The sequence below is a fragment of the Drosophila albomicans genome, chromosome 2R, assembly GCF_009650485.2.
Source record: "Drosophila albomicans strain 15112-1751.03 chromosome 2R, ASM965048v2, whole genome shotgun sequence".
Lineage (NCBI taxonomy): Eukaryota > Metazoa > Arthropoda > Insecta > Diptera > Drosophilidae > Drosophila > Drosophila albomicans.
This window is the reverse complement of record NC_047631.2, coordinates 32,880,383-32,900,097: the sequence shown is the minus strand read 5'-3', so window position 1 is coordinate 32,900,097 and position 19,715 is coordinate 32,880,383. Positions and strand designations below refer to the sequence as shown.

Genomic DNA, 19,715 nt, shown 5'->3' with positions numbered 1-19,715 from the left:
GCCACCGCAGCTTTTTATAGACACAACATGCAACCGAAATCGCCAACGCCATCGTCAAGTGCATGCAAACAAAACGCTCTCTCTCTGGGTCTATGACATTTTCTAAATAAAAAACTGTCGACTAACGAAACGAATTGAATAATCGTGAATAGAGAAATATCGATCGATGGCCGAGTAATTGAATCGTCGAGTGACATGTCAGCTAAACAAGATTGATCAATCTCGGTGTTTTGTAGATAAATTTAAAAACATTTTAGTGCCAGCTCAGTGGAGAAAAACAATTAAAGAAAATAATTGACAACATGATTGTATAAATAGTTGAAAATTTCTATCTGGTATCTTAAAGCTTAAGAGTGATAGTAAAATGCGTGAAGAAATGCATTTTTATTTGATTATATTGATATACCAAATGTAGCCATTGGTATATTTTAGTATTTTTGCGGGTCTCCCAGCTAAGCGTGATGGCAAAAATGATAGAAAATTTCAATCTGGATATTTTAAAATGTGTGATGAAATGAATTGGGTCTTTTGTTGGTATATTTTAAAGTCCTATTTTTACATTTTGTATATTGGCAAACCAAATGTAGCCTTTGGCATATTTTTGTATTTTTAAGGTACATATATTAATTTGGTATATTTATAGAATATGGTTTTATTGAAAATGCACAAAAAAATCAATAAGTGAATGAAATGCAATATAAAATGAAGTTTACTTTGCATAGCAAAATATTAAAATAGCGAAAGAAAATATGCTGAGCGCATGAATATGAATTTCTTTTTTGTTGGAACAACATTAATTCAGAAGTGGAAAAATTAAATAAGAAATTTAATTCTGTGGTGGAACAAATTCATGATGAAATAAATTTATAAAGTTTCTAGGATTTTCTTTTGAATATAGTAATCTAGTCACGAATTTATTTTGAACAGTACACGTGAGCTTCGTATAAGGAACATACGAGGGTTGCTATTTAAGTTTCTGGCCTAGGTCACTTCTAGCCATATTAGGACCAATTGGCTATTTCCCAAAAAAAGTTTGGACTTTTATCAATAAAAGCTCCATACAACTTGTTCATGTACGAGCACGTTTGATATCGATAAACGATTAATCAAAAACTTACCTCGGCAGAAAAATCGAATTAACTCGTGAACACTTTTGAGCAAAAATTTTTCACAACTTTCGACTTGGATTATTACGACACGAGTGCACCGATGAACTTAAATCTTTATAAGGCGATGAAGTGCCATCCTATAGCCCTGTGAAATACTGGTTTAATGGATTCTATCGTGGCCGATGCTCGCTAGAAGACGAAGGTTGTGAAGGTCGTCCAAAAACGGACGTTGGGCCAGAAAACATTGATGCCGTGCGTGAACTGATAATGCTAGATCGACATGTGACATATCGTGAGATAGAGGCATCCTTTGACATTTCTTCCACCAGAATACATTCGATATTGCATAAACACCTGGTCGTAAAAAAGGATTGTTCTCATTGGATCCCGCACAATTTAACGATTGCTCAAAAAAAGGCTTGTGTGGATTGGTTCAAAGAAATTTTGAAAAAATACATTCCCTGTGCTTCAAAAGACATTTATAAGATGGTCACAGGTGACGAATCATGGATCTATGGTTATGAGCCCAAAACAAAACAGCAATCGACCGTGTGGGTCTTTGAAGACGAGCCAAATCCAACGAACCTTGTTCGTGGAGGAAGCACTATTCAGCAAATGGTCGCCTGTTTCTTCGGTAAAACTGGTCATGTGGCGACTGTTTCGCTTGAGCAATGTAGGACGGTCAATTCTGAGTGGTACACCATAATTTGTAAGCCTGAACTCCTTGTAGAAATTCGAAAAACGAACAAGAAAAGATGGATCATTCCGCACCATGACAACGCGAATTCTCACACACCAGCTCAAACCCGCGCCTTTTTTTGTGGTCAAAACGTGGAATTCATGGGTCATCCGCCGTACAGCCCTGACTTGACTTCTTTTTATACCCGCACATCATCGAAAAAAGGCGTGGTCATTGATTTTCGATGTCAGAAGATGCTGTTAAAGTGTTCAAAAACCATGTTTTGGAGGTGCCTCAATCAGAGTGGAAAAAGTGCTTCGACAATTGATTTGAGGGCATTCAAAAGTATATAAATCTTGCTGGAGAATACTGTGACAAACAATAAATCCATTTTTATATATAAATATTCGCATTTTCATTATTAGGCCAGAAATATAAATAGCAACCCTCGTAATAGAAATATGTGCAGCATTCCAGACCTCAAATGAACACCTTAAGAGGAACAACAGATCGACTTGGCATATTTATCTGTCTACGCATCAAAGTATATCTATAACTATAACTGTCTAACTTTGCATATAGATTAGCTTGCGTCTAGGTGTCTAGACATCGCAGTCCATGTTGAGCGTGAGGAGTTGACCGCTTGAATTATTAATTAATTAGCTGAATTCTGTGACAATTGCGAACTTGGTCAACACACAACATTCCAGGGCACGCGATTTCATATTGAAGTGGCATGGAATTTAATTAGTGAGCGGCGAGTGGCGCAATTGTCGCCAAGAAAAAAGAATTCATCTTTTATCTTTCCCCTCCGCACATTCCGGATGTGAGCATTCATTGTGGAGGGGAGGAGGAACAACTGACCGTAATCGTGTGACCCAGTTGAACTCTCTTACAATAGCTTATTATAGAGTGCGTAATCTCGAAAACTTGCAGCGTATATATATAAGATATCTCTCTCCTCTTTCTTCCTTTCTTTGTGGCGCATTACGGGGCATAATTAATCAGGAAATAATTTATTTTTATACATTCATACAGTATCTCTGACTGTTGTTTGCATATTGCACAATCTCCGCACACACACAAAAAAACAAAACAAAAAAAAAAGTGCTGACCATCAACAACTCATCATCATCATCATGAATGTCTTGTCAAGTTTTGAGTTGAGTTTTGCCTTTGTTTTCTGGCCAATTCGAAAGCCAATTTCCGTTGGCCACATTTTCAATGAACTCTCGAGCAATAAATATTTTATTGTTTCCTCCGCTTGGCAGGCAAACAGGCAACGCAGTTCATTAAAATCGGCAAAAGCATTTGATTTTTCACTTTGCACTTTACATTTACTTCGCCTTTCTATTGCAGCATTTCGAATGCAAAAATCTTGCCATGAAATTTCCAGCATTGCAATTCTTTCTTTCTTTGCCTTTCACTTTCGGTGATTTTCGACTAGTTTAAGTCGAATTATCGCTGGTATAGAAAGTTTTGAGTAATCGTTGCAGTATTTAAATACTGCAGTTCGATTGTTTTTCGATAATTTATTTTCGACTATCTGGCAACGCTTCAAATTTGCAAGATTCATTATGAAATGGCGGCAATAAAACTTGATGTTGATAAGATTACACGACTCTACTTTTAACTTTTGAGATTGCCAAGATTGCAATTGGGTAATTTTGATAAGTAGTTAGAACCTTGACCTATGTATATTGTTATTATTAAAATTACTTCATACAAACTTTGTAAAAGGGGGTTAATAAACAGTTTACTCACATTTACAAAATACTTCTACATTTTATAATCACTTTATTGGAGAAGTGTTGTATTTTATTATTCAAACTAAAGCTAAATATTTGTTATTTTGTGATCACTTTATTCGATAAGTGTTCTTCAATCTTCAAAATGTGTTCTTTGATTTTATCTTAGATTGTTACTCTGTTTTATTTAAGAATTTAGTAAGACAATTATGTCATGGTCCAATAGACAAATCAATTTATGGACATTTTAGACCTTTTAAAAATAAGAAAAAAATGGTCTATTAAATTCTAAACTTTATTTAGGGAATTATAAAACACGTTCCAATAGAGAAATTCATTAATGACAATTTGTGTACCTTTAAAAATATATGAAATAGGGTCTATTATTATTATAAAGTATATTTTCTGGTAAATATTAAGTTTCACTACACAAACTTAACATGTAATATTACCATACAAATAGTTTTATTAGAAATTTTCTTTGGTACTTTTACTTAAAATGTTTAATAAACTAGCGACAATCGGAGTACTTATTTCACTACTCACTCCCTTTTTGGTAGCATGACATTCGGTATATTTGAGTATTTGTGCGGTCTATTATTTGGTATATTTGTATAAATGAAATTTATATTAATAATTTTACTCTATCTTCTCTTTTGCAGACTCTGCTCATTGACAATAACGCGTCTGTCGATACTGACACCTCTGCCAGGAGACACCACATCGCTGTCGCTGGCGGTGAAGATGCAGAGCTCGAAGCGCACGTTGCGCAGCCACGAGATACCCATTAATGGCAGTGCTCTGACCTCGGCGGCCTCCAGTCGGGAGAGCAGCATGCAGGGCAACTCTCCGCTAGCCAATGTGATTGGCGGTGGCTCCAACTTGATTGGCACACCCGGGAATGTGGGCAATGCAGGAATCGGCACGAATCTGTCGTTGATTCCGCTAACTGAGACGGAGCTGGACTTGCACTTTAGTCTGCAGTATCCGCACTTTATCAAGAGAGATGGCAATAGGTAAGCTAACGAAAAGGGAACTAGCGACAATCGGAGTACACATTTCACTACTTTCTAGACTGGTGATTTTGCTGCAACGTCGCAAGAAATACAAATCGCGCACCATTTTGGGCTACAAGACGCTGGCCGAGGGCATCATACGCATGGATGCAGTGCTCCAAAAGTCAATGGACATGATTATTGAGCTGACAGCATCCGGAAAGAATGGCAGACCCGGCACAGTTGTCGCCTGTCTCCGTGCCGAACGCGTCTCCTCCATTCCAGTTGATCATGACAATAAGAACAACAACAGCGTGCTGCTGGCAGGTGAGTTGCAAGTGGCAAGTGGGAGAGATAAAACTTGACTGGTCTAGTCAGGCAGCTGAAGAGCTGAGAGTGGGAGAAGTGGCAGCAATGGGAGTGGGAGTTGTTGCTACTCATTTGTTGCCCCAAGATGTTACCAATTTAGCTTGATGTTTATGATAATTGCTTGTGAAACGGTCGACGCTGACGTCAATAATATTGTATGTGCTTCGCTCTGCGGCACTTGCAACATGTAATAAGCATTTGCCCGGATTGTGCCACATGGCAACAGCCACCGCAGCAGCATCAGCAGCATTTGAAATGTGTTTGGGAATTTCTTTTTATACCCGACACACTTAAGCGAACTAAAGTGTATAATAACTTTGTGGCAATCGACAACTATTAGGTCATAAAGTAAATGCCGCTATTAATGACTAATTGGGGTCATTTATTTTTTAGTTTAATCAGCGAAATTATGACTACATTTTAATTAATAATGTTTGAGTAATGTTGATGTATATTCGAAGTGGAAAATACTTTAATTTGAAGATTATTTTGAATATCTGGAAAAACTTTAAAAGAGCTTTTTGTAGTTCGTTGAGATAGTAACTCTACAGACCATATTAGTCTGGTGAAAAGTAACTTAAAACCGGAGAAATAGCTTTATATTTTTAGTGAAGTTGCATCTAAAATGAGTCTTAAGTCTTATATACATAGAGTATATCCATTAATAATAATATTATTTGGTTGCGATCGGACAAAAAATGTGGAAATTATTTAAGAAAAAATTTTGTATATTTATTTCTTGCGTTTTAGCTGCTTTTGCTGATAAGCTGGTATATTTTCAAGCCGATGGTATATTTCAAACATGGGATTCGGTATATTTGAGTGTTTGTGCAGTATATTATTCGGTATATTTTAAAAATAATACCAATTAATTTTAATAAATAATGTTTGAGTAATGTTGATGACATTTGAAGTGGAGATTCTTTAATTTGAAGATTATTTTGAATCTCCAAACTAAATCTTTTGAATCTCAAACAAACCGATTTTGTCTATGGTTTATATCTAGCATGACAAATACTGAAATATAATTTGTGCGGTATATTATTTGGTATATTTTAAAAATAATACCACACTGTTTTGCTTTCTTACTTGTTTTCAACATCTCAATTTGTTATAAGTTATTTCTAAGGGCTTCATTGCGACAGATTAATAAACTAGGTCATTTCGTAATTAGAATTCATTTCTTCATTACATGGAATAGAAATGCTTTCCAGCCCCTAGAGTAGCAAGTATTTCCCAGTCGAGTCAACTCCTCCTTCAACTTTCTTATTTCTATTTGAATTGAAAATAATTTGTGCTATTTTTGGGGCCCAGAAACCGCAGGCGAATCCGCAAGCACTCAGCCACCCAACCGCCAAACCATACCGAACGAAAAAAAAACTCCCTCGACCTCCTCTCGACGCTCTAAGCCACTTTAACCACTCAACCAAGAGCAGAGAAGAATGGTGAGAAAATTCAATTATGAAAATAGGCACAGAGAGTGTGAGAGACTGAGAAATTCATGAAGCAAGCGGCTTTTCTGTGCGACAGCTGTGGCAAGGTTGCTGCTGCTTGTTGCAACATGCTCCAGGCCACACGCATGGGGCAAGCGAACTATTCAAGGTGTCGAAACTTGGCCAATGCCAAGTAATGCAAATAATATGCGACAACAAGCAAGGTAAAGGCCAATACATGCCACCACTTTCCCTTCCCTTCCCCCTATCCCTTCTCAACTCACTTTTTTGGGGACATGTTGCAGCGTCCTTGCAATTGGCAATCGCTGAAAGTGCTCGCCGGCTGAGGCCTGAGCATAACGTCTGCCGTTGCCTTTTCCCCAGTTGGCAACAAGCCCAAAAACTGTAACAAAATTGCAGCAACTTTGTCGAGGTCAAAGGGGAGAGGGGGTCTCAGGGTCAGCACTTGAACCTCTGGATGTTGGTTGAAGTGCAACTGTTCCATTAGCCACAGACAGGCAGTGACAGCGCTTGAATTACATTCTCCCGGTTCTTCTCTGCTGCTCTACTCGCTTTCTAATTTGCAAAATGAATTTGAGAATTTCGAGACAACCTTTTTGCCTTTTTTAACCCCCCTCTGCCCTTCGCCCGCTTGCCGCTATCGATTTTCCTACCTTCGCTTGTTGAATGCTGACAGCACCACGCCCAGATCTGTGAATCCGACCCTCTGGCAAAAATGAGAACGAGACGCGAGACGATAGAGAAATGAGAAACGAGAGACGGAGAGTCACATCCCCAGAGACCTAATGCCCAGTGTCATTTGTTAGCCACTCCTGTGGATGGCGTTTTTAAGCTTTGCCTGCGCCTCCTTCTTTGCCACTTTGCCTTTTGTTATAAAGTATATGCCCCCAAGTGTGGCAGCCTAAAAAACAATGCCCGAATAATCCATTAAGCATAAGCGAATTAAGTCAAATCAGTGTCTTTATTAAGACTGTCAGAAAATGGCATCAATTAAATGAAACGAAGAATATCTCACAAGCTAATTGAAAGCTATCTATAGAGCTTAGAATAGGAAAGAAATCTAGCAATATTACATAAACTCTTTGCTCATATTAATTGCTCATTTAAATCGATTTTCTTTATCTTTTCTTATGCAAACATGAAAAATAACAAGTAGGAAAGCTAAAGAGTACGGTTTCGTCATTAAAGTATACCAAATAAATTTACTTATGAAGTACTAAAATATACCGAAATGTATACTTGGTATGTTAATATAGCAAGAGGTGTCAAAATATACCTAGAAAATACTAAAATATATCGAAATATGTACTTGGTTTGATGATGTAACAAGCGATGTCAAAAAACGTAATATACCTAAATAATATACCGAAATTTATACTTGGTATATTGATATAGCAAGTAATGTGGAAAACCGTAATATAACTACAATATATCAAAATGTATACTTGGTATATTAATATAGCAAGAGGTGTCAAAGCACGTAATATACCTACAAAATACTGGAATATACCGATATGTATACTTAGTATATTGATAAAGCAATCGATGTCAGAAAAAATAAAATACCTAGAAAATACTGAAATATACACAAATGTATACTTGGTATATTGATACAGCAAGTGATGTCAAGAAACTTAATACAGCTAAAAATACTGACTGACTAATTTTTATACCTACAATATACCAAAATGTAAACTTGGTATATTGATATAACAAGCGATGTCATAAACTTATAGCTCTTTGAGCTCCGAGATCAAAGTTAACATATAATACTCTTTCACCCATCTAGGGGATTTTTTGCATTTTGTGTACAAGTTAGCCAAACTGTTGAATCGCTTAAAGTGTTTACAGAATTAGCTCAATCATTTATCGAAGATCAAAAGCACATAATCAATTAAATATTTGCTACGAATTTTGGCCTTGATGCCATTGAGAAATTGCGAATTCATAAACTTTGTGTTAATAATTGCAGAATATTAGGAAAACTTATGTGGCAAATTCCAATGAATTCTTTTGTAGCAAATTATAGATAATTTTCTCCTAATGAGAGTGAATATTTAAAAAGAAACTGTGCTAGCAAAAGTGCTCGTTATTTAAATGAATCCTTGGGTGTGAGCCACATTACTCATACGCAGTGTGGACTGAGTGAGTGACTGAATGATGCCTGCCATTGTAATTTGTAGTTTTTACTGCTACTGCTGCTGACAGTGACAGGAATTAAGTCATTTGTCCTTGTGCAACAGAGATAAGCACAAATACATACAATATACTATATTGTATTGCAAAAGGGACGAAAAGATGAGCAGAAATATGACAGCCAGGTGCTGTGCTATATTTTGCTCTGCTGCCGGATGAGGCTGCCTCTTGAGCTGGAATGATGATGACGACGACGACGACGTCGCCTCCTGCCTGCAACGTCTACAGCTCTGCTCTGCTCTCAGCCTCAGTCGCAGTCTTGCTCTCGAGTGTTTAATGCCAAAATGCGTAAATTATGTCGAGCAGTTGCTAGGGCGCCTTATTATTGTTCACTTTCAATGGGCCGTCTTCGTCTTCACCTCTCCTCTTCCCTCGTTCCTTCTCTTGCTACAGCGCTTTGTTGATGCCTTGGGGTGTCATCTAATGGGCATCGGCCCATTTGTGCTGCTGTCTAAGGTCAAAGCAATACAAGTAAGCAGGCTACAGGTTGTGTGTAGTCGACTAAGATATACCCGGTAGCTATACAAGAAATTAACGCTTACTTTTCTTTGCATTAAAGAGGCGTATTAATAATAATAGCAAAAGGAATTTTACATCTCAACCTCACAACATCAGATTATAAACAAAAGAACATTATAATATATAATTTTTTAGAGGAAATGGTATTTACAAAAACCTTAAAAAAGAGGTGCTTTAGTATTGTAAAACGAATTCAATTTGCGTATAACTTTCTACTCTAGAATGCCAACAAGTTTAGTCTCTATAGCTTTTCTAGTATTCGATGTATAGTTGATTATATAGATGGACAGACAGAGAGACGGAGAGAAAAAAAAAAGTATTTACAAAAACCTCATAAAACAGCTGCATTTGTATTGCAAAACACTCAATTTGTGAATAACTTACTACTCTAGATTATTAGTCTCTATAGCTTTTCTAGTATTCGATATATAGTTGATTATATAGATGGACAGACAGACAGACAGACAGAAATATTGTTATAGTTGTAATGTGTTGACTTTTGCTCACGCTTATCGAAAATACTTATCTAATATAATTAATTTACTATTATAAAAGCTGCTTTCTTCTTTATTTTACGTTTATTTATGGCTAGCTTAATATAGCCTTCTACCTTGTGGTTTACCGGGTATAATTATAGTACTTTTTCGTGTGCTACTTTCGTTGAGAGAAGATGTCTGTTCTCTTCTGTTCTTTGCTGTTGTTTATCTGTTTATATCTTGGCCACAGCCACCCCTCCACAACACAACGATAGTCCAGCCACAATTTGTGTGTGTGAGCGTGTTTGTGTATATAAACATTGAACATTAAATCAATGTCGTTCGCCGCTTTTCAATACGCTTTTTTACGCTTTCATTACTCATACGCCGCGTAGAACGAACGCGTGGGCGAGATCGCTCCGCGTGTGCTGCTCGTTTGTTGTTTGGGAGGAGGAGGGGAAAACTGATGCTTAAGGGGCGCGGCGGACATGTGGTTTTTCCGCAGGGGAAGGATGGGGTTTTGCCCATGACACGTAGTCAGCTAATCATTGAGATTGCTTCGCTCTTGGCAACACTTTGTCTGCCATTTACATTCGCACTTTTTTCTCGGATGGAGACAACGTTTGTGGATTGAGGTGAAATTTGCGCGCATTCGTGGAAATTTAATTAATAAACACACACACACACAGAGAGAGAGCACTAGGCACTGCACTGGGAATTGGCAGACGCTCAACTGCTCGCAAATAAAGTAAAAGAGGGGATTAGCTAGAAACTGAGGGAGAGAAAACAGAGTGGGAAATGTAAAGACGCATTATATTGTCATTAAAGCTGGCAATTGCCATGGAGATAAAGACAATATAATTGCAGTGCAGATGCAGTGCACAATCCCCCCTATACCCCTATTCCAGTCTCAATCCCCTCGTCTTTTTAGTCTGCATTCTACACTCTACAGCTGCTCCACTTCACTTGGCAGCCACTTGAAGTGGAGTCTTTAGATCGCTGTTGATCGTTGACATGCCAATTGTTGAGCATTACAATGCATTGTAATGAGCAGTCAAGTTTCGAGTGCAGATTGCAGAGAACTCGACTGGAAGATACCCTGAAAAGAGAAAGAATTACGAAAAACATAAGTTAGATGTATGTAGGAGATAATTAAATGACATTTTAGTTAACAGGAAAAGTAATACTGCTTTATTATTAGATTATTATTATGTTATAAGATCTGCAGACTCTTTTTTATAGACAACATGGGATAACTTCTACTTTACTTGTACAACTTTTTATTGTATATAGTCGTATAATATACAGATTCTTAATAAATACTAAATACTACATAAAATACTAAAATGTATTATGTATTTATTAATGTATTAAATATTATAATAAAATAATGTTGTATAATATACAAATTCCTAATAATTATAACAAAAAATATATTAAGTATTAATACTTGATTTAATATACTATATGATAATAAAATAAAGTTGTATAATATACACGTTCTTAGTAAATACTAAACACTAAATAAAATACTAAGATATATTAAGTATTTAATAATTGACAATATGTTAAATAGATAAACATTATTTATTTGCATATATTTTTGGGAACTTAGTCTTTTTCTTATATATTTCTAAATTTATATTTTTCTGCTGTCACCATTCCTTCGCATTCAAACCAAACAATTTATTTTAAGGGTTTATTATATTTACAAATTTATCTGCTCTCCCCTTTCGCTTTGGGGGGATGCTCGTTTTCTAATCAGTTAACTGTTTATTTAACACTGTCAAATGTAACACTTATCCACGCGCACACACACATAGACAATCGACTGTTGCTGGGGCACGCGATGGACAGCCCAAAAAGCAAAAAGAGAAAAAACAAAAAAAAAATGTAGTTTCTATTAGTCGCCGGCCGGTAAATGGCTGAATGGGAATAGTGTGTAAATGATAACGACAGCGAGACATGCAAGGCGAATCAACAGCAAAACAAATCAACAAAACAGACAGCAAGGCGGACAGATGGATGAATGGATGGACAGATTGACAAAGGCATAGATCAACGCATTTTACTCGGTAGACAATAAATAATAACACAATACACAGACGTCGGCGGTGACGACGACATAAAATCTAATCAGACTTTTGCAGCTCTTGCTGCTGCTTCTTTTTGTGCATTCCAATCAGCCCGAGCTTAAAGCCTTTACCCCATGGTCAAAGCAAGCAAGAGCGAAAGAGAGCGCGTGGGAGAGAGTAAGCAAGCGAGCGTGTCTAGGAGAGCGCAATAGAGAGAGAGTGAGAGAGAGTGCAATGCTCGTGCAAGTGCTTTCAAGTTTGTCTCCGCCGCAGCTCGTGCTTGTAAATAAGTGTATGTATGTATGGGTGGGTGGCGTGTGGGTGCGTACGTGTGTGTGTGTGCTTGTACGTGCGTGTACATTTGTATATATACAAATGTATGTATGTAACTCAGCCTATCGATGACTCGATGACTCGGTGTGTCGTCAATTGACTGAATCGATGCGTAAAAATAACTTTAATAAGCGGCATTTGTTTCGCCCATTCCCCAGACGCGGCCGCAGCCCAGTGAGAGCTTTTATACACTTGTTTACCGATATCGAACATCGACTGTAGTTAATACATGCTTATGTATATTTACGTGTATATGTTGTTAGTAGGTGTGTGTGTGTGTGAGCGACACCCGCGCAACCAGAAACGAGGGCAGTTCATTAAGTTGTGAACGTTTTGTTAAAACAGTAAAAATTAATTTATTGTGCTATCGATATTACTGTAATAGATAATGTGTTTGTTATCGGTTAAAGATGGGTCAGTTGTCTATTAAAATTACTAAACAAAAGATCGCAGCTCTTCATTTTGTTAATAAATTTAATTAGCGCCAATACTGATAAGAATTGTTTTGAAGCAATGCGCACAAAATTGCGATAGACTTGTTTGCGCACTTGTTGAATGACCCTCGCCCCGTTGTTGTTACCCGGCAATGCTCAACAATTTCTCGCTATGATTTAAGCAATTTCCCCGGTGCGCGGCCAGCTCATCGTTGCTTAGTTTGTTAGTCCGACCATCGCTCAATGTCGGCTGAGAAAGTGGCGCTCTCAGTTGCTGCAGTCGCAGTCGCAGCTGGCGTCGCCGTCGCAGTCGCTGCGCTGCCCGGCTCGGCTGTCGGGCGCAGTCAACACAAAACGTGTGAAGCGTCAGCACAGCGCATTCATTTAACTCGCGAGCGTGCAACGAAGCGCACGACGAACCAGAAAAGCCGAAGAGCACAAACAAAATACTACGTAGCGAGAGGTTGAAAGAGATGAGCCGATAATTCTACCTCGATTCACAAAACGAGCGAGGCTGATATCTTGTGATTAATTCAACGGCAACAACGAAAACAAAGAGCAACTTGCGCGCGCGTGTTTTTTTTTTTTATTTTTGTTATTATACTTTTTGGTGATTAAACTGGGAATACGCAGTTGCAGTCTCACAACAAAACTTAATAACAACAACGCAAAAAGAAGCTGCCGGTCACGTCGCACAACAAGCCAAACCAAAAACAGTTAACAACTCCCAAAAAAACAGCGAGACAGACAGTTTGTCATTCAGTATGTTTTGAATACTACGTGCCAAATGAAAGTGTAACATTTTGATAATTTGTGTGTGTTTGCTTTTTGTTCTCTTTCTTCTTCTCGCATCACAGATCGCATCACCGAGTATTCGGACGAGGACGAGGAGGCCGAGTTTAGTTCGGGTGAATTCAACGACGAGGCTAACGATTTGGCCATAACGGGCTACGATCAGAAGCGCGATTACAACCCGGCCAAGCATGATATGCGCAAGTATCGCAACAAGCTGCAAAGATCGGGCATTGAGGATATCGCAATAGTCGGACACCATCCGCATCAGCATCATCCCGTCGTCGTCGACAGTGACAGCGAGTTCGAGATGAAAGACAAGAGTTCGTCCCGCGCCAAGTTCAGTCGGGTGAGTCAGACAGTCCGTCAGTCAGTCAGTCATTATCAAAACAGTCCGTCAGTCACTCTCTCTCTCTCTATCTGTTTGTTGTGTAAGTCTCAGCAGGTGTGCCCCACTTTTCGACCGCCTACTAATTTCAAATAATTGTTTGTCATTTCTGACATGGCCACAGTCAAGGGCGGTTCAAAAAGGTTTCAATTTTCTTTTTTTTTATTTTATTTTAGTTGGCTGATTAGGCAGAGAGCTATAGAACAAATATTCCAGCCAGCTATCTAAACACGAATACAATTATGCATGCGTATATAAATATCGGTAGATTATACACCTGGTTGTCTCTTTACTTTTTACCGCAATTTAATTAAGTGAAATATAAATTACACTGCTCAACAGTATTTTAAAACCCGAACGATAAAGAAGAAAACTTTATATAAATACAGCCTAGTGTGTACCAATTTGAATAACAGCTAAACAGTGCAGTATTATTCTTAAAATATACTAAATATACCACCAAAATACTTAAATATACCATATGTTGTAATTGGTATTTTGATATGGTGCTACATTCAAAATATACCAGATTGTCAGCAACCATCACTAAGATTCGAAAATTAATATACCTCAAAAATACATAAAATATACCAAATGCATTAATTGGTATATTGATATTCTACTATATTCAAAATATACCAGAGTACAAATTATACTAGAGTAAGTTACCCGTTACCCAATTTGAATAAAATCTAAACATTGCAGTATTATTCTTAAATTATACTAAATATACCACCAAAATACTAAAATATACTACTAATTGGTATTTTGATATGGTGCTACATTCAAAATATACCAGATTGTCAGCAACCATCAACTAAGATTCGAAAATTAATATACCTCAAAAATACTTAAAATATACCGAATGCTCTAATTGGTATATTGATATAGTACTATATTCAAAATATACCAGAGTACAAATTATACTAGATTGTCAGTCCAAACAACTAAGAGCCATAAATCAATCTGAGGAAGTTCAACCGCTTATTACAATCTCTTTCTTGAAAGATTTTCCCTATCTGCGAACATATACCGAATATACCGAATGCTTTAATTGGTATATTGATAAAGTACTATATTAAAAATATACCAGAGTACAAATTATACTAGATTGTCAATCAATCTGAGAAAGTTCAACCACTTATTACAATCTCTTTCTTGAAAGATTTTCCCTATCTGCGAACATATACCGAATGCTCTAATTGGTATATTGACAAAGTACTATATTCAAAATATACCAGAGTACAAATTATACTAGATTGTCAGTTCAAACAACTAAGATGAGGAAGTTCAACCATTTATTACAATCTCTTTCTTGAAAGATTTTCCCTATCTGCGAACATGCACATAAAAGGTTCGCAATTTCTGCTTATTGATCAGGTCTTAAATTAGTTTGTTTTCTATAAAAACATTGTCTAGCTAGCAACAAGTTATTTTGTGTCACCCAAATGCAAAAAAAAAAAAGAAAAAGACTTTCTAGTTGTTATGATCGCTCATTTCGCCTGACTGCAATTATCAAAGGCTTTGGCGTGTGACAATGTTCTACATTAGATATACAAGCGTATGAATATATCTAGATATCCACATACAATATACTATAAATGTTATATATATTTTTGGCTATTGTTGTCTGTTGTTGTTTTCAAAAATTGTTTAGTTGGTGACGCAATAAATAGAGACATAGCGACACTCGACTGCAATTATTTCCTCGTCAAAGCAAAGCAGACAAAAAAAAAAAAAAAAGTAGAAACATTTCGGGTATTCACTTGCACAATCGCATGAAATAGCTTAAATAGCATAATATAACCGATAGCATATACATATGTGGATACATAACCAGATATTTGGCTATAGGAATGTGCTGTCGCATTTGTTGACAATTGTTTTGTGTTTGGCCTTCGCAAGGCAAAAGGCGCTGCTGCCAAGGTTTTTGAATGCCAGGCACAGAAATAACATCAGCAAAAGGTTCGTTCCGTTCCCTCTTCTGTGATATGGACTAACGAAATTGAATGTGTCTATTTGCCTTTGAAGCTACACACACACAACATGCTGCACTGCACTGTTATTATCGTAGAAGGCATTGAACACACCTCCCTCCATACACACACACACACTCACGCAACTCCCACGCATAGGAATTGCAATTGCGAGCGCCTTGATGTATGCAATGCTTTTTGCACTCGCAGCTCAATGAATAACTGATTGACTGACTTTCTGAGTGACTGAATAGAAATTGCATTTGCGAAAATGTCAAGAGTGGAAAACTGAAGACACAGAAGACTACCAGATACTCAGTACTTCTTAGGGTCAAATCCTGCTGTCTGTCTGTCGGTTAATATGAACAACTGTATCTTAAAGACTATACAAAATAGACAAACCAGATTTAGTTAAAGCAAACTAAGACTGGAAAACTGAAGAACCAAGCGACTAGGGGATACTCAGTACTACTCGAAATCGACTTTTCCAAATCCTGCTGTCTGTCTGTCCCTCCATATGAAGAACTACATATGTACATCTCAAAAACTACAAAAAACAGACAAACCAAATTTAGTAAAAGCAAACTCAGAGTGGAAAACTGAAGACCCAAGCGACTACCAGATATTCAATCTTACTTAAAGTCGCCCTTGGAAAATTCCTGCTGTCGGTCTGTCCGTTCATATACACAACTATATCTCAAAGATTATAAATACCACACAAACCAAATATAGTAAAAGCAAACTCAGAGTGGAAAACTGAAGACCCCAAGCCGATACTCAGTATTACATGAAGTCGCTTTAAAGCCAAATCCTGCTGTCTGTCTGTCCGTTAATATGAACAACTATATCTTAAAGACTATACAAAATAGACAACCCAAATTTAGTTAAAGCAAACTAACAGTGGAAAACTGAAGACCCAAGCGACTGGGAGATACTCAGTATTACTTGAAGTCGCCTTAAGGACAAATCCTGCTGTCTGTCTGTCCTGTAATAAACACAACTATATCTCAAATATTATAAATACCACACAAACCAAACATAGTTAAAGCAAACTCAGAGTGGACAACTGAAGACCCAAGCGACTAGCCGATACTCAGTATTACTTAAAGTCGCTTTAAAGCCAAATCCTGCTGTCTGTCCATTTATTTAAACAACTATATATCAAAGACTATAAAAACCATACAAACCAAATTTAGTAAACACAAAAAAAGAACAAAAAGCAAGACTTAAGTGAGCCACTCGATTAAAACCTATTTTTATAAGGCGAAAATCGTAAATCAACTATAACTACACCTATTTAACTTATCAAGTTCATTGGACGTTGGCAAGTTAACGCAAATCGTCTCCATAATAGATCCAATTAGAATAATTGGGGTGGCAATAGATGAGCAAAGCAAAAGGACTGACGCACATACTCGTATGGCTCTGACTTATGGGCTTTTTACCTTTTTCATTTATAATTAGAAAATCAATTTCATATTTCGATGCGTCAAAGACAACACAGACAAAAGAGAATCAGTTCTTAAGCGCTTTTATAAATATTTAAAGAACAAGAACTAAGAACGAGGCCAATTAGAAGCCAAAGCGACTAATTTCCAACCCAAAAGGGGGAGCACATGTGTTCCCCCATCCACAATCTACGCAGCTCCCCTTCGAACACAGGTGTAATTTAAGCCTGAAGCTTTTGTTTTCATTGCTTGTCAGCATTATGATTGCCGTTGTTGTTGTTGTTGTTGCTGTTGGGACTGTAGCTGCTGCTGTTTATTAATGTGCCTGCCAGGCCTTTATGGCCAGGATCATTTAAATGTCTGCCGTAGATAAAAACTCGCTTAATGACAACAGACAGAACGACAGTCAGACAGCCGGACCGACAATTTTTCTCTGTTTTTAAGCATCGCTGATGCATAAATTTTGTCAGTTGAATTCCTGAAGATTGCCCAACGACCTATAGCTTTTTAATGCTATATATTGTGACTGTTAAAAGTAGTGAGAATGAGTCTTAAAAATAGATGAGAATCTTAAAAGCAGCTTTAAATTAGTATAAAATTATGGCAATAAACGAAACTCGATAAAACTATCGTATAACATAACATAACTTTGGCGATCTTTAAATGAAAATGGGCAAAATAAAAAACATTATTTGAATACTTTGAAAACTTTGGGATTAGAGTTAAATGTTTAATGAAAATGGTTTTAGTTTTTATAGTCAGTAGAAGAAGGAGAAACATTTTAAAGAGGATTTAAGCAAAAGGATGCCAAACTCTCTCAGAGAACTCAGATTTTATAAAATTTTGAGTTACTAAATGTTGGAATACCCCTATTCCCATACAGAAATACCATCTAGTATATATACTTTTAAAGGCGTTAATGAAAACGTAGCCTTTGGTCACATTGACCGATCCTCTTCCCTTTTATTGTTGAGATAAGTTGTGCTGCTGAAAAGGAAACATAAAATGTAAATACTTCTGTGTAATTATTGGGGTTATAATTCAATTAAAACAACACTAAATTTGGTGGCTAAACACTTGGATGAAAATCAGATTTAATTATATTCATCATTGATATCTTTTAATGATACTTGGAAAAAACTGTATTAATTCTGCACTCTTTCGCTTTCCACAGACAATTTCGCTGCAACAGCGCAACTTCAAGCAGAAAATTGTCGCGCTACTGAAACGGTTCAAGGCGAGCGAGGAGCTAGAGGATGAGACGCACAGTGGAACGGCGGCGCTGCGTGGGGAACGCGATTTGGACGCACTCTTCCAGGAGCTGGAGTCGCTGTCATGCTGCGAGGGCGACGATTCCGGGCCGGACATGGATAGCATATCGATTGGTTCGACGCCGAAGCCATCGCTGCGTCCGTTTTTTACCAACTCGCGAATAATGCTCCACGATAATCTAACGGGCAACGGAGGAGGCGGCGCCCTTGGCAGCTCTGGTGGCATTGGCGGCACCCCAGGTGAGTTTTCGTGTGCTCCCATTCATTCATATGTTGTTGTTGTTGCTCTTGCTGTTGTTGTTCGACTACTACTACTTCTAGTTGTTGGTCTTCTTCTACTACTTTCATTGCATTGCATTTGATAAGCCATCAATTGATGGGGCGCATTCGCTGTTGCGTTCTCGCTTCTTGCATAACATATTAAATACGCTGCCGGCAAAAATGGCGCTCGTTTCCGTCTCCGTCTCCATCTCCGTTTCCGTTTGATGTTGCGCCAAAAAGCTGGCTACACTTTTTTGGCCCCTACTTTCCCTCCCTACGCCGCCGCGTGTCTGTCTGGTTTTATTTTTGCAGCTTTCGGTCAAGGCTGCTGCTGTTGCTGTTCTCTTCATACATACACACATACACGCACGTTAGTCGCAAGGCCACATTCATGGCTGTGTGAGCGAGACAGCAAGAGAGCGCAAGCACTTGCAGTAAATTCCAGCTGACCAATTTGTCCACTTGTGCGACATAAATACCGACACACACACACAAGTACGCACCCGAGTATGCATACAATATGTATGTGTGTGCAGCGCAATTCGAAACACATGTAGAATGTGAAAGGGAAAGAGAAGGAGAAAGGGGACATGGATTGAAGGCGACACAATTAGTTTTGTTTTCAATTAAGTAAACAGAATACGACACTTTAACAATTGGAAAGCTTACGAGTAAAATTCTTAGTTTCTACAATTATATTTTATTTATAATTATTATGTATGTATATTATGTATGATATAAGTACAAAAACAAAAACCACACACTACAAAGAAAAACAAACAAAACAAACATTTTGCATGGCTTGAACAAATTTCTTTTGCAGGAAACTCTGAGCGCCGATCATCGGATAAGAGCGACCAATTGACCAATTCATCTTACAATATTGAAAATAACAAAAACCAAAAAAGCATTCATTTAACAAACAATAACAATTCGGCTACAACACCAGGTCTGTGTAAATTACAGCAAAACCAAAAAAAAAAAAAAAAAAAAAAAAAAAAAACTATTACACTAAATTGAAATTATTAGTACACCACCAACCCAAAAAGAAACCCTTGATATATTTATTATTCCCCCAAAGTGCTGACAGTGCATTTTCGAATTTGGCAATTTGAATTAAACATGAATTCAACTAAATTCTATATGGACCAGCGAATTTGCACTGTTCGCATTTGATTATTTATTTTGGCTT

At 37.4% G+C, this 19,715-nt stretch overlaps 1 protein-coding gene across 3 annotated transcripts in view; it reads left to right on the top strand.

The window, feature by feature from the left end:
- LOC117576630 (phosphofurin acidic cluster sorting protein 2) overlaps positions 1–19,715 on the top strand; it is a 45,219-nt gene that overhangs the window by 21,862 nt on the left and 3,642 nt on the right. The window contains exons 3-7 of one of the 3 annotated variants that reach the window (XM_034261555.2): positions 4,199–4,552; positions 4,611–4,858; positions 13,245–13,528; positions 18,166–18,502; positions 19,347–19,472. In XM_034261555.2, the coding sequence (XP_034117446.1) occupies positions 4,199–4,552; positions 4,611–4,858; positions 13,245–13,528; positions 18,166–18,502; positions 19,347–19,472 (1,349 nt within the window). Of the gene's footprint in view, positions 1–4,198; positions 4,553–4,610; positions 4,859–12,850; positions 13,150–13,244; positions 13,529–18,165; positions 18,503–19,346; positions 19,473–19,715 lie in introns of those variants that run through there. The other 2 variants (XM_034261556.2, XM_034261557.2) reach the window with 2 other exon arrangements.